The sequence below is a fragment of the Eumetopias jubatus genome, unplaced genomic scaffold, assembly GCF_037043125.1.
Source record: "Eumetopias jubatus isolate StellerSeaLion01/CBP00866 unplaced genomic scaffold, mEumJub1_p1.0 scaffold_7, whole genome shotgun sequence".
In the NCBI taxonomy this organism is placed as follows: domain Eukaryota; kingdom Metazoa; phylum Chordata; class Mammalia; order Carnivora; family Otariidae; genus Eumetopias; species Eumetopias jubatus.
Genome location: NW_028274813.1, coordinates 61,489,487 through 61,503,208, shown reverse-complemented (window position 1 = coordinate 61,503,208; position 13,722 = coordinate 61,489,487). Strand labels below are relative to the sequence as shown.

The 13,722-nt window shown below is 34.1% G+C and overlaps 1 protein-coding gene across 1 annotated transcript in view; it reads left to right on the top strand.

Moving 5' to 3' along the window:
• The window catches only part of SRP54 (signal recognition particle 54), a 40,718-nt gene that overhangs the window by 11,741 nt on the left and 15,255 nt on the right, over positions 1–13,722 (top strand). Inside the window, exons 3-8 of the mRNA XM_028114741.2 lie at positions 2,401–2,492; positions 3,656–3,740; positions 7,208–7,312; positions 8,821–8,887; positions 8,968–9,025; positions 12,273–12,423. Of these exons, the coding sequence (XP_027970542.1) occupies positions 2,401–2,492; positions 3,656–3,740; positions 7,208–7,312; positions 8,821–8,887; positions 8,968–9,025; positions 12,273–12,423 (558 nt within the window). The remainder of the gene's footprint in view (positions 1–2,400; positions 2,493–3,655; positions 3,741–7,207; positions 7,313–8,820; positions 8,888–8,967; positions 9,026–12,272; positions 12,424–13,722) is intronic.

Sequence of the window (13,722 nt, the reverse complement as noted above, 5' to 3'; positions counted from 1 at the left end):
GATTCACCAGTTCTGTACGTTACTCAGTGCTCACTGAAAAAAAAATCTAATGCAGAATTTGCTATCAATACTTTAATTAGCTAATGGAATTAAATAGTTTTGGGGCCATCTTTGAGTTTAGCTAGTGCAGGCTCTCAGTTAACAGCAACAGAAAGTCAGTTCCACATATTTATCCAAAAAGCCAGGATTAGTATCTTTTTTCTAATTCCTCATCCAGGGCTTTTTCTAATAATTATTATTAAATGATAAATCATAACTTAAATCATTGTGTAGTCTTTGGAATTCAGAATAAATAAAACAATAGCCGTTCAAACAGTTTTCCCCTTTGTGTAACCCTTATGCAGCTTATGTTTATAGTAGAGAAAAAAGAAGCCAGGGAGAAGAGCTTGGTGGGAAGTAGAGTAACAGCTGTTGCTTGAATTGGCAACTTCTCTGCTCTTAGTACTATGTTGCTAGGGAATTAACAAGAAGAAATCCCTCTAATGAAAGATCAGTTCCATTTTTATCAGACTCCTTTAATGAGAGGTAGATCTGATAAGCCTCTGTAGGATGTATGAAGTGAGTTGAAGATGGGAATTATTCAAGAAATATTCCATGGCCCATTTTTTTTTTTAAGATTTTATTTTTGGGGTGCCTGGGTGGCTTAGTGGGTTAAGCGTCTGCCTTTGGCTCAGGTCATGATCCCAGGGTCCTGGGATCGAGCCCCATGTCGTCGGGCTCGCTACTCAGTGGGAAGCCTGCTTCTCCCTCCTCTGCCCCTCCCCCTGCTTGTGCTCTCTCTCTCTCTTTTTCTCAACTAAATAAAATCTTAAAAAAAAAAAAAAGATTTTATTTTTGAGTAATCTCTACACCCAGTGTGGGGCTTGAACTTATAACCCAGAGATCAGGAGTCATATGCTGTAACTGACTGAGCCAGCCAGGTGCCCCAGGGCCTACATTTTTGCAGGCTTTTTGCTGGCACCAGGGATATAGCAGTGACAAAACAGACTAAAATCCCTGCCCTCATGGAGCTTACAGTTTAGTGTGTAAACACTTACTTACCTGAGCAACAAAAGCCTCATCTTTTTTTAAGACTTTATAGTTTATGACCTTTTAACCACAGTACCTTGTAACTCAGCAAATACGTGATGATAGTGAGTTATTAATGGAGGATAGTTTTCTTTTCAACTTTCTTCCTCTGCTGTGAGTGGAAATAGTAAGACTGCTAGGTCAGACCAGGTCATTTTCTTTTGTTGCATTTTCTTCCTGGTAGTCCAGTTAAGCAGATATTGTGAATATAAAGTGTTGTGTAGCAGCAACAGAAGGTGTTCAATGGCAACATCAATTGTGTAGTAACTTTCTTTGGCTTGCATATTGTCTTTACTATGGTTACTTTAATATAGGAATAAAATTGTGATAATTACTACTTGGTTGAATAAAACTAAATAGAATATCTTTTTTTTAATTATTACAGCATTTTACTTACCAGTAATTAACATTAATTACACTTACATAGAATTTTTTTTCCATGTGCCGAATGATTTACTTTTTATTTTCTTATTGAAGTTTAATTGACATATATATAACATTATATTAGTTTCAGGTATACAACATAATGATTTGATATTTGTATATATTGTAAATGATCACAGTAAGTCTAGTTAACATCCATCACCATGCATTTTTTTTCTTCTGATGAGAACTTTTAAGATTTACTCTCAGAAACTTCAAAAATAAATAATAGAGTATTATTAACTGTAGTTACCACATATATATTACATCCCCATGACTTATTTTTGTAACTGGAAGCTTGTACCTTTTGACCATCTTTCTTTTTTTTTTTTAATTAACATATAATGTATTATTTGTTTCAGGGGTAAAGGTCTGTGATTCATCAGTCTTACACAACACCCAACGCTCACCACAACACATACCCTCCCCAGTGTCCATCACCCAGCCTCCCCATCCCTCCCACCTCCCTCCCCTCCAGCAACCCTCAATTTGTTTCCTGAGATTAAGAGTCTCTTATGGTTTGTCTCCCTCTCTGGTTTCCTCGTGTTTCATTTTTTCCTCTTCCTTGATGATCTGCTTTGTCTTTTAAATTCTGCGTATCAGTGAGATCATATAATTGCCTTTCTCTGATTGACTTATTTCGCTTAGCATAATACCCTCTAGTTCAATCCACATCGTTGCCAATGGCAAGATTTCAACTAAATGGAGTATCTTATTTTGATAAAATGATTAGACATTTGCTAAGATTACCTCTCTGAGGCTAATTGAAAAACTTTTTTTTTTTCTCTAACAGTGTAGTATTGTTTTTATTAAGCTATGGTAGTATATGATGATTGATCAGCCATTGTTTTTATACGATTGAAATGACACACTGGGAGTGTTCAATTTTTATGTATTATTTATTTGCAGGTATTAAATGCTATGCTGAAAGAAGTATGTACAGCATTATTGGAAGCAGATGTTAATATTAAACTAGTGAAGCAACTAAGAGAAAATGTTAAGTAAGTTAAATTAATCAGGTAAAAAACAGGCAAACTAAATTGAGTTTACTGAGATGAAGAACTAACTAGAAAAGTCTGCTATATCATGAAACATTTCTGCTATACAGCATTTGAAAAGAGTAGAACTCATATGTTGCAAGATTGCATTGATAGTGTGTTTCCATAATGATGTTTCAAAGAATAAACTACATGTGGCTTTCATTTAATTATGGATTTCTTCCCATTTTACTACTCCTTTATTTGGATGGATTCAATCATGCACAGTATAGTATTTTAATATAAAAGCCTTTTAACAGTTCTTCATAGAAAAGTGGTGCCATTTTATCCTCTTCAGGCTTAAGATGACATTAATCAGCCTCCTTCATTATTGGAGAATTGGATTCGTTCTTGTTCTCCTTTTGGTTTTTCTGTCCATATTTGAATGAAGGAGTAATGTGTGTTGTCTCAGTTATTGTGTTCTTTGGGAGAGGCACTGACTGGGGCAGGGCACATAGAATAATACAGGCACCTCAATTAACTGTTTGAATCCTAGCCCTTGTCATGTTCAGGCCATTTCTCCTTTTCATACTGTTAAACTGGGCAGTAAATGTAGAACTGGCATTTAAACATTTAGAACTAGAGAAAGCAATCCTACTTTCTGCTCTATGTAAAAATGTATAAAATATACATGCTGTAAAAATAAATAAAACTGGGCGCCTGGGTGGCTTAGTTGGTTAAGCGACTGCCTTCGGCTCAGGTCATGATCCTGGAGTCCCGGGATCGAGTCCCGCATTGGCCTCCCTGCTCGGCAGGGAGTCTGCTTCTCCCTCTGGCCCTCTTCCCTCTCGTGCTCTCTTATCTCTCATTCTCTCTCTCTCAAATAAATAAATAAAATCTTAAAAAAAATTAAAATAAAAAATTAAAATAAATAAAATTAATACTTTGCAGTGATATGAATTCAAAAGAAAGCCTTGAAAAACTAACCACGGTCTTGTATCTAATATTTCATGGTAAATTCTTTATGATATAGACTTATGAGTCTATAGTAATTATATACATACTAATCAGAAGACTATTAATGTGAATGATTGAATATTTTTACATGTTTTTGGAGCAGAAACTTTTTTTCAGAGTGTCTTAACTGACTTTTCTCTCTCCTACCCACAAAAACCATCATCATGAAGATCTGCTATTGATCTTGAAGAGATGGCATCTGGTCTTAACAAAAGAAAAATGATTCAGCACGCTGTATTTAAAGAACTTGTGAAGGTAAAAGTATATCAGGACTGTGCTGTGGTTCTCCATAGAGTCCAGTGGATAAAAATACATTAGCACTGCAAACAGGAATACTATTTCAGAATACTTTTTAATGTTTTTATAGAATATTCATCTCTATTAAAAATATTAATTGAAGGATTATTAACTTTTCTAAAGGGGCCTATTTTTATTATAGACTTTTCTGAATACAAAGTTCTGAGTATAGATATGAAAGGCTAGTAGTGTTCCTGCAAAAATTCCCAAAGCCAGGTTACAAAAAGTAAAACTTCCCTACAGATTAATTGATGGAAGGGCCTCTCTTGAGTTTATCCTCTTTAATATCAGGTTTTGCCTATTGAAGGTCCTACTTTTGTATGGAAAGTCACTCTTGAGAAGTGTTCTTTTCTGAACTGTTCATTGTGTCCAGAATTCCCTTTGAAAAGACCAAATATCCTGACTCTTGCCTAGATTTTATTTTGCAAGTAGTAAATATAGCCTATTGCCTTGTATCGCCTTAGAACTGATACTGCTGCTATGGTCATGAAAATTATGGTGAAAATCTTAGAGCTTTAAAAAATATGTATGGGTCCAATGGTAGGGGGGAAAAAAGGAAGGAACTAAAAAAAATTTTTTTAGAGGAACAGATGTCTGCTAGTGGTCTTCTAGTTTTTTTCCATTTATTGTGTGAATAGTTTCATTTACTCCTTTGGTTTCAGCAGAGCTGGATTGGTACTTTGCAAAAGTCTAGTATCTCAGATGGTTATATCATTCCATGTAGTCTTGTAGACTAATTAATAAAAAAAAGAAATTCAGACCTAAAAGAGGTCAGAGAATTTTCCAGTCCTACTTCTCAGTTTGCAGTTGAGAAAAATGAGACAGCTAGTTAGTGGCAGACACAGGTCTGATCTCCAAACTCCTTGTAAGACTCCTCACGTTATTTCCAGTTTGCTTTTCATCTGTCTCCTGGGGTCAGTGCAGGGTGAGTGAAAATTTCTGTTTTTAGGGTTTGGCATCTGTAGGCAATTCTGGTGCATTAACTGCTTTGTTAAGAAGTATTTATTGAGTACCTAATTTATTCTAGGCAATATGTCAGATGCTGCTGATAGAGATAATTTAGACTGGACCCTATACTCAGAAGTTTATTGTCTAGAGCAGTGATATTACAAAGCAAGGTCAAAACTTTTCATAATAATACTAAGACATTATTTGCCTTTTTTATTGTTTGATATTTGCAGCAGTAGTGCAAAAGCAATGGTGGGTAAAATTCCCTAGCATGAATCAAGGCAGTAGTACCAAACTATACTAGTAGTCATTGTACTCTTTACTACTACACACTTGCAGGGGGTGGAAAAAGCCTTATTTAAGAATGCCCTTGATGGAGCAGTAGAAGTTATTAGTTGTATTAAATCTTAACTCCTGAGTATACACATCTTTGTACGATTTTGTAGGATGAAATGGGAAGTATACAGAAAGCTCTTTTGCTGCATACTGAAATTTGATGGTTGGCTTGAGGAAGGTACATGTGTGATTATTTGATTGCAAGCTGAACTAGCTGCTTTCATAAAACACCATTTTTATGTCAACTAACAACAGACAGATAATCTGTGGTAATTCAGACTTGAATTAAGATTTTCAAGTAAAGTGAGCCTGTCACTTTAAGGCGAATAAGTAACAATATTGTGACCAGTGGTAAAATTGAGCTTTCCAGTGAAAACTAAAAACTTGTATCTCCACCATGAGTTTGACAAGATCCCAGTACATTTCTGATGAGATCAGTAATGATATAATAATTTTTTTTGATGTTGTGTAGTGAAATGTGTCAGTGACTAATATATGATGTTATAAAATCATGCACCAGCATAAGATACATTCAAAGTGCAAGGTAGAATAACAGATTTTAATGTAATGGAGTATGAAGTTTATATGGTTTCAGATTCTACATTGCAACTCATCTTAAAAACTACTATAATTATAAAGGAGTCCTGACACTGAAAAGTACTGCTGTTCTAGGGCGCAGGAGGAATAGAAGTTAGATTTATAAAATAATTAGTCACTAAAATGCATATGTTCCAAATTTAGGTTCATAGAGAGGTGAGTGCTTCTGCTGTGAGATATGGAGACCGGAGGTGAATATAGGGCAGTATGAGTGTCTGAAAAGATCTAGGAGGAGGGAGAGTGGATTTACGTTTAAGATAGATTGTGACTATTTCAGAAGTTTCCTTAAGGCTAGGCCTGTGCCTGGAAAAGAGATAACAAAATGTGTTCTCTTTTCCTTCCTTTGTTACCACATGGCTTTCCTTGAAATTCAGGTATAATACGGACTATGTGATCTTTATGGTATTGTCTCACATGGGCTTTGCAAACTTTCTCTTAAGGACTAGATAGTTTAGGCCTGTGGGCCATATGATTTCTGTCACAGCTACCCTGCTCTGCTGTTGTAGCACAAAACAGTAAATGAATGGGCTTGGTGATGTTCCATAAAAACTTTATTCACACAGAGTTTGCTAGTTTCCGATCTAGGGCATTAACTGTAATTATGGAGATACATGCTTCCAGCTCTAAACAACTGACTTGCAAAGGAATTGTTTTTTAAAATGAACTTTAAAAAGTCCTCATGCTTGTCATTTTGGGGGCTATCCATATATGAACCTTAATTTCCCACTGACTCATGAAATTGGTGATTATTTTTTACTAGCCCTCTAAATATAAAAGCTTCATAGAACAGTAGGTGTTTGGCATTGGAGGATTTGACATCTGACTGACCTGGAAAATCTTTCACATATGATTTGTAATTTTGCTCATACATAAGCATTTATTAAACTCAACATGAAGATAAGTGTTGTCCCAATATGGCAGCTACTAGCCCCATGTAGTAATTGAGCACTTGTAATGTAGTTAGTCCACATTGAGATGTGCTATGAGTTTGAAAAAGATGCCAAATTTGAAGACCTCATATGAGAAAAGGGAATATAAAATATCTCATTAATTTTTAAATATAGATTACATGTTGAAATGATAGCATTTTAATATATTGGGTTAAATAAAGTATTGAAATTAATATCACTTATTTTCACTTTCTTTAATGTCACTACTAGCAATTTAAAAGTTCATATGCGGCCTGCACATATATTTTTATATTTCTGCAGTGCTGATGTAGATTGCTCCTTTGGCTCAAACTTGATCTCACTGTTCACACTCCCGCTTATTCTAAAAAAAATGTCTTGAGAGCCTTTCTCTGCATTGGTTTGGGAGTATAGGCTTGCTTATGACTTTGCAATGCATTATTTTATATTCTTAAATTTCACTATGTGTGTACTCAGGGAAATAGTAAATTTGTATTAGAATGGTAGGATTATTGTTGCCTTTTATACTAAAATGTCTTTAAATTATTTTTACAATTTAGAAGTTGTGGAGAGAGGGGTTTTGGGTGTAAGCATATGTTAACCTGATTTTATCTTTATTTTATTTTTGGTACCTAGCTTGTAGACCCTGGAGTGAAAGCATGGACACCCACTAAAGGAAAACAGAATGTGATCATGTTTGTTGGATTGCAAGGGAGTGGTAAAACAACAACATGTTCAAAGGTAAATTATACATGGGGCACCTGGGTGGCTCAGTTGGTTAAGCGACTGCCTTCAGCTCAGGTCATGATCCTGGAGTCCCGGGATCGAGTCCCGCATAGGGCTCCCCGCTCAGTGGGGAGTCTGCTTCTCCCTCTGACCCTTCCCCCTCTCATGCTCTCTCTCTCTCAAATAAATAAATAAAACAAAATTGAAAAAAGGTAAATTATACTTAGTCTTAAAAAAAAAGCCCTGGAGAAGATATGTTTGTATAAATCAAGTTTTATGTTAAAGCCAGGCTAGTATTGTTGCTTTACAATTTTGTGTTACTCAATATTATCTATTATGTTTTTGTAATAGCTTTTTGTATGATAAGAAAGAATCCCAGAGTCTCCCTTGTGGTTGATTTTTGTAAGAATGGTAGACTTTTATATAACTATGCTATTTCTTTTACCAAAGAGACTGTCCTATCGATACTTTAAGGAAGTGAGGATATGATTTTTGGAGAAGAGAACATGGAAAGTTTACCTTATCTCCGATGGTTCAAGGCTCCCTTTTAATAGTGTCCCACCCAACATAACCTAGATCTTCATTTTACATATCCTTCTACTAATTTTTAATTCATTGCTTTCTCCAGAATTGGGTGCCTCAAGTTTGTTACCAGATTTTGTTTCACAAGCCTCAATTATGTTATAGTCTAGAAAAAAAAGAGAAAAGGATTATTTCTTAGAGGGCTATGTTACTGTTTTTGCTTAATTAACATTAATAGTAGTAACATTTTTCACTATGGTCATGTATTGCTTGATCATTTTATATCCTTTGAATGTTACTGGATGGCAGTTAGAATTTAAACTCTTTAGCAAATTTGCTGTATTCAAGATGTAATAATAGGGGCACCTGGGTGGCTCAATCGGTTGAGTGTCCGACTCTGGATTTCCACTCAGGGCATGATCTCAGGGTCATGAGATTGAGCCCCGTGTCAGGCTCTGCCTGTGTGTGACACCATAGACACACAATGGAATATTATTCAGCCATAAAAAGAATGAAATCTTGCCATTTGCTACGACATGGATGGAATATTATGCTAGGTGAAATAAGTCAGAGGAAGACAAACACCATATGATTTCACTCATATGTGGAATTTAAGAAACAAAATGAGCAAAGGGGGGGTGGAGAGAGACACAAACCAAGAAACAGACTCTTAATTATAGAGAACAAACTCTGATGGTTACCAGAGGGGAGGTGGGTAGGGGAGGGGTTAAATAGGGATTAAGAAGGGCACTTGCTGTGATGAGCACCAGGTGATGCATGGAAGTGTTGAATCACTATATTGTACCCCTGGAACTAGTGTAATACTATTTGTTAACTAACTGGAATTCAAACAAAAACTTAAAATAATGTAATAATACTACTTTCAGGAGAATACGGGCAGTTTTACTTTAATCTTTAAATAACAAGGGTAAACAAAAAAAATTATGTGTATAATAATTTGTGGTTATTGATATTGTATTTTTTAAACGTTCTTTTCCCAGTTAGCATATTATTACCAGAGGAAAGGTTGGAAGACCTGTTTGATATGTGCAGACACATTCAGAGCAGGTAATGTGTTGAAATTTGAAAACTGTTCTCTGTAATTTTTATTTTCAAGTTTGAGGACTCATTAACTCTTTATCTTACAGGAGCTTTTGACCAACTAAAACAGAATGCTACCAAAGCAAGAATTCCATTCTATGGAAGGTAGGTTTTTGGTTTTTATTTTGATAACTCCCTCATGTGTCTCATCTTGTCTGAGTTTTTATTTTATGCTACCTGGTCACGTTTTAATATTTACTTAGAAGTTTAAATCTTCCTGGAACAAAGTGGGGGGTATAATTAATAAATTGCTATCTTTTATTATTATAACATGACTCTTCTGATCCAGCCTGATAGATCAGAGTAGACATTGTTTAGTTTATAATCTGCCTGTACTTATCATCCTGCCTTGTATGTTTTCTCACTTACTTCCCTATTCCTATTGTTTCTTTTAAGACCTATCTGAAGCATTCCTTGATTAAACACACTGGTGAATTCCATACTACCTATTTCTTTAATACATAATTTTAAAAAGTTTGTGTTTGATCATCCTAGAGTAGTATATAATTTATAATTATCTCAGACAGAGATTCTCATCATTGTGGTCTTTCATTTGATATAGTAGTTCAATTAGGAGTTTATACATGTTAGAATGATTAATGAAAAGAATCAAGTCTAGATTGAATTTAGGACTTTTTCAGGTGATAGCATTTTTCTTAACATTGTTAATATAATTGGTTTCTTAGAAAGGAAGTTAAAAGAAGCTAAAATTTGAGGTAATTTAATGAATGATATCGTTTTGTTAGTCATTGCCTTCTACTTTTTGGCTGGCCAGAAATGCTAATGAACTTTGGCTTACCCTATATTCTTTATTTAAAATTTTTTTCTTTTAGTTTTTTTATGATTTCTAATAGGTAGATTAAAGAATAATGTTAGGAATTTTATTTTTAGGATAAGAACTGTTTCTAATACAGATTTAAAAATCAAGGGATAAGAAAATATCAAGTGATAATAAACAGTTGTATCCTTAGGCTTCAAAATTTGTAAATAATTTAGCTGATAATGAACTATTGGCCGAAGCCAGAGCCTCTTAAAACAGTATTCTCAATACCATTTATTAAATAATTTCTCCTTGCTCATGTAAATTTAAGAAACATAATACATGTATGGAGTAAAGTATTAGTGATCATTGTTTCCTCTGGGAAGACTGAAGGGAGTGGGACTGAGGAAGAATTTGAACTGTATCTCTGCTGTTAAATTTACATATTGGCATCTATTTTAGGGGGTGGTATATACAGGACCGTTTGTTATATTATCATTTGTTCTTTTTTTTTTAAATTGCTTAAAATTTTTAAAGAAGTGAAAGCACTAAACGGTTTCACTTCCCAGTTTTTAGCACATCCACCTGTGCTTTTTTCAGTGTCACTACAAACGAAAACACAGATATAGATAGGTAATTTTAAATTGAAATGGAGTCTACAGTGCTTTGTACTTTGTTGTGATAATGGTTATATGTAAATTTGTCAAAACTCATCAAAATGAACCCTTAAAATAGTGCATCTTACTGTATATCAGTAGACCACTATAGAGTTGATTACAAATGGGATCTTATGACAAGATTGTGGTTACTCCTGGGAGGGAGTGTGGTGCTGGTTATGTTGTTTCTTGATCTGGGTGTGTTTACTTTGTGAAAATCCACTGAGTTTACAATTTGTACAACTTTTCTATATAAATGTACTTCAGCAACACATTTATAAAAAAATGGGATCTTAATGATTCTGGAATAGACCATATACTGTTTAAGGTAATTCTTTTTTATGACATCATTGCAATTCCATTGTATACTTGTATATGATCATATTTCTTTGTACATTTATAAATTTTAATTGTTTTTTAGCATATTTAAAAATATCTGGTAATGCTAATCTCTTTTTTACCAACGTTCTCTTGCCTAGTCTCACCTGCTTATTTTCCTAGATTAAATTTTAAAATTCCTTATTAAGTTCCAAAATCTCCTTAAATTTTGGTTAGAACTACATTGAAACCAATTAACTCAGTGGAGAACTGACACCTTTACTATATTTGTATTGTTCAGTTTGAGAACTTTCTATGTCATTTTTGCTTTAAAAATTTATGTCCTTAACTATAGTAATTTTCTTCATTTAAATCTCACACATTTTCTTATTAAATGCCTTCCTATCTGATTATTATTGTTAATTTAGGGGGAAAACTTATTTTAACATACGTCTTTTCATTTGACAGCATTGATCTGTATAAAAAGTTGCCACTTCTGGGGCGCCTGGGTGGCTCAGTTGTTAAGCATCTGCCTTTGGCTCAGGTCATGATCCCAGGGTCCTGGGATCGAGTCCCGCATTGGGCTCCTTGCTCCGCAGGAAGCCTGCTTCTCCCTCTCCCACTCCCCCTGCTTGTGTTCCCTCTCTCTGTGTCTCTCTCTGTCAAATAAATAAATAAAATCTTAAAAAAAAAGTTGCCACTTCTGAAAACAGTGCAGATTAAAATGCGATTTCACTTCTTGATTTTCAAGTTGAAAAGATTTTTGAGGATTGTGAAAATGTGGTTATATTAGGAATGAAATTAAACTTTTATGGAAGACATTTTCCTTTTAGAAACCAAAAGCTTACCCATTAAATGTAATAACATTCATATTGTAGGAGTCCCAGAAGAAGAGAGAGAAAAGGGGTCAGAAAATTTATTTGAGGAAATAATAGCTGAAAACTTTCCTAATCTGGGGAAGGAAACAGACATCCAAATCTTGGAGGCCCAGGGAACTCCCATCAAAATCAACAAAAAAGAAACCAAAAGCCTAAATTATCACATCATTTCAAGCTGTAGGAGTATGTTATAACAATTCAAAGAAACAACATTATGAACTCTTTATTTTGACTGTATTTTTAATACTAAGAAATTAGAAATACTTCAAATGACCAACAGTAGGGCATTTCTTTAATAAATGATAGTATAACCATATGATGGAATGTTATACAGCCTAAAAGTCATGTTTTACAAGAGTATTTAATGGTTTTATAAAATGCTTACAAAAGGGTGTTAAATGGGAAAGCATGTGTGAAACATTCATTTAGTAAAGAAAATATAAAAAGTATTTGAGGGAAATAAAACTCATTCAAGATAAGACATGCAGCGGAATCACGTAAAATTTTGTAATTGGAAAACTGGATATTGCTTTATGCTGCTCTGGAAGTGGTTTGCTATCTTTATTTTTAATTTTTATCATTTTGTTTGCTGTTTTTAATATTTATTAGATTTTTTCTTCTAAATTGAAATTGTGATCATTATGACTTTTTCTGAATAAAGGTACACTAACAATTGCAAATTAGTATTTGAAAGTTTTGTTCTGCAGTTGTTATTAAATCATTTGTTCCTTGTTAAATAGCTATACAGAAATGGATCCTGTTATCATTGCCTCTGAAGGAGTGGAGAAATTCAAAAATGAAAATTTTGAAATTATTATTGTTGATACAAGTGGCCGCCATAAACAGGAAGACTCTTTGTTTGAAGAAATGCTTCAAGTTGCTAATGCTATAGTAAGTAACTTTCAATTTAATAACATTGTAAGGATTTTGGTTAATTTAATTACAACCCCTGATTGAGTTTAAGATCCATATAAATTATTTTTTGTCTGTATGGTAGATTCCAAGTAATTTATTTCTATTTTCGGTATGTATATCTTGTCTGGTAAGGACTTAATCTTCTCTACACTAGATATGAAATTTTCATGAGTAAGTATCAAAAAAATTTTCCTTTCTCAATCATCTTATTGTATATATAAGAAAAAACAAGAAATAAAAATTTAGAATTAACTTTTAATATCTATTGATTTCTTTAAAATGCTTTATTCAGCCTCTGTTACTAGGACGATCTCTTTTTTTTTTTTAAGATTTTTTTTTTTATTTATTTGAGAGAGAGAGGAAATGAGAGAGAGAGAGAGAGAGAGAGAAGGAGCAGGGGGAGGGGCAGAAGGAGAGGGAGAAGCAGACTCCCAGCTGAGCAAGGAGCCTGACTCGGGCCCAGTCCCAGGACCCTGGGAACACGACCTGAGCCGAAGGTAGATGCTTAACTGACTGAGCCACCCAGGTGCCCCTCTACTGAATTTTCTTTCTGTAAATTATTTACATTAAATTGGGACATTTAATTTAGACAAATTTTGAAGGATTTTCAAAATGAAGCATTTAAAAATATTAATGATCATTTAGTCTCTTTAAAACTGTGATGGAAATGATTTAGAGAAGAGAAGCAGTTTCTAGATAATCTATAGAATGTATTTTGCCCATGAGCCCATGTTTTGCCATTGAGGAGTTGGCAGTAATTCTTTAGCTAATGGTTAATGCTACTAAGTTTCTTTTTAGCCATGACATTATTTTGACCTAGTTGAGCAGAACTAAGGGAAAAACCTCAACTGTTTTACTCATTTTGGTTTTAGTGCACAATTTTCAACTTTTTCCCTCTGACTTACTTTTAGTATTCCCTTTGCCTGGAATGTGATTCCTCCAGATCTTTGGATAACTTTTTTCCTCTTTATTCAGGCCTCATCTCAAATGTTATCTCTGGAAAGACCTCATGTGGTCGCCCTATCTAAAGAAGTCTCCCACACCTCAAAACTGATATTCTCTATCCCATTTTAATTGTACATCTGAAATGTTTACTTGCCCATTTATTATCTGTCTCTTCTGACTAGAATATAAGTCTCACAAGGACAAGGATTTTCTTGTTTATCTCCTTGTCTCAGGACCTAAATGGTGCCTAATTCATAGTACTCCCTCAATAAATATTTATTGATTTTATGAATAATTACTTATAATAAATATTTTTCTATAGCTTCTAAT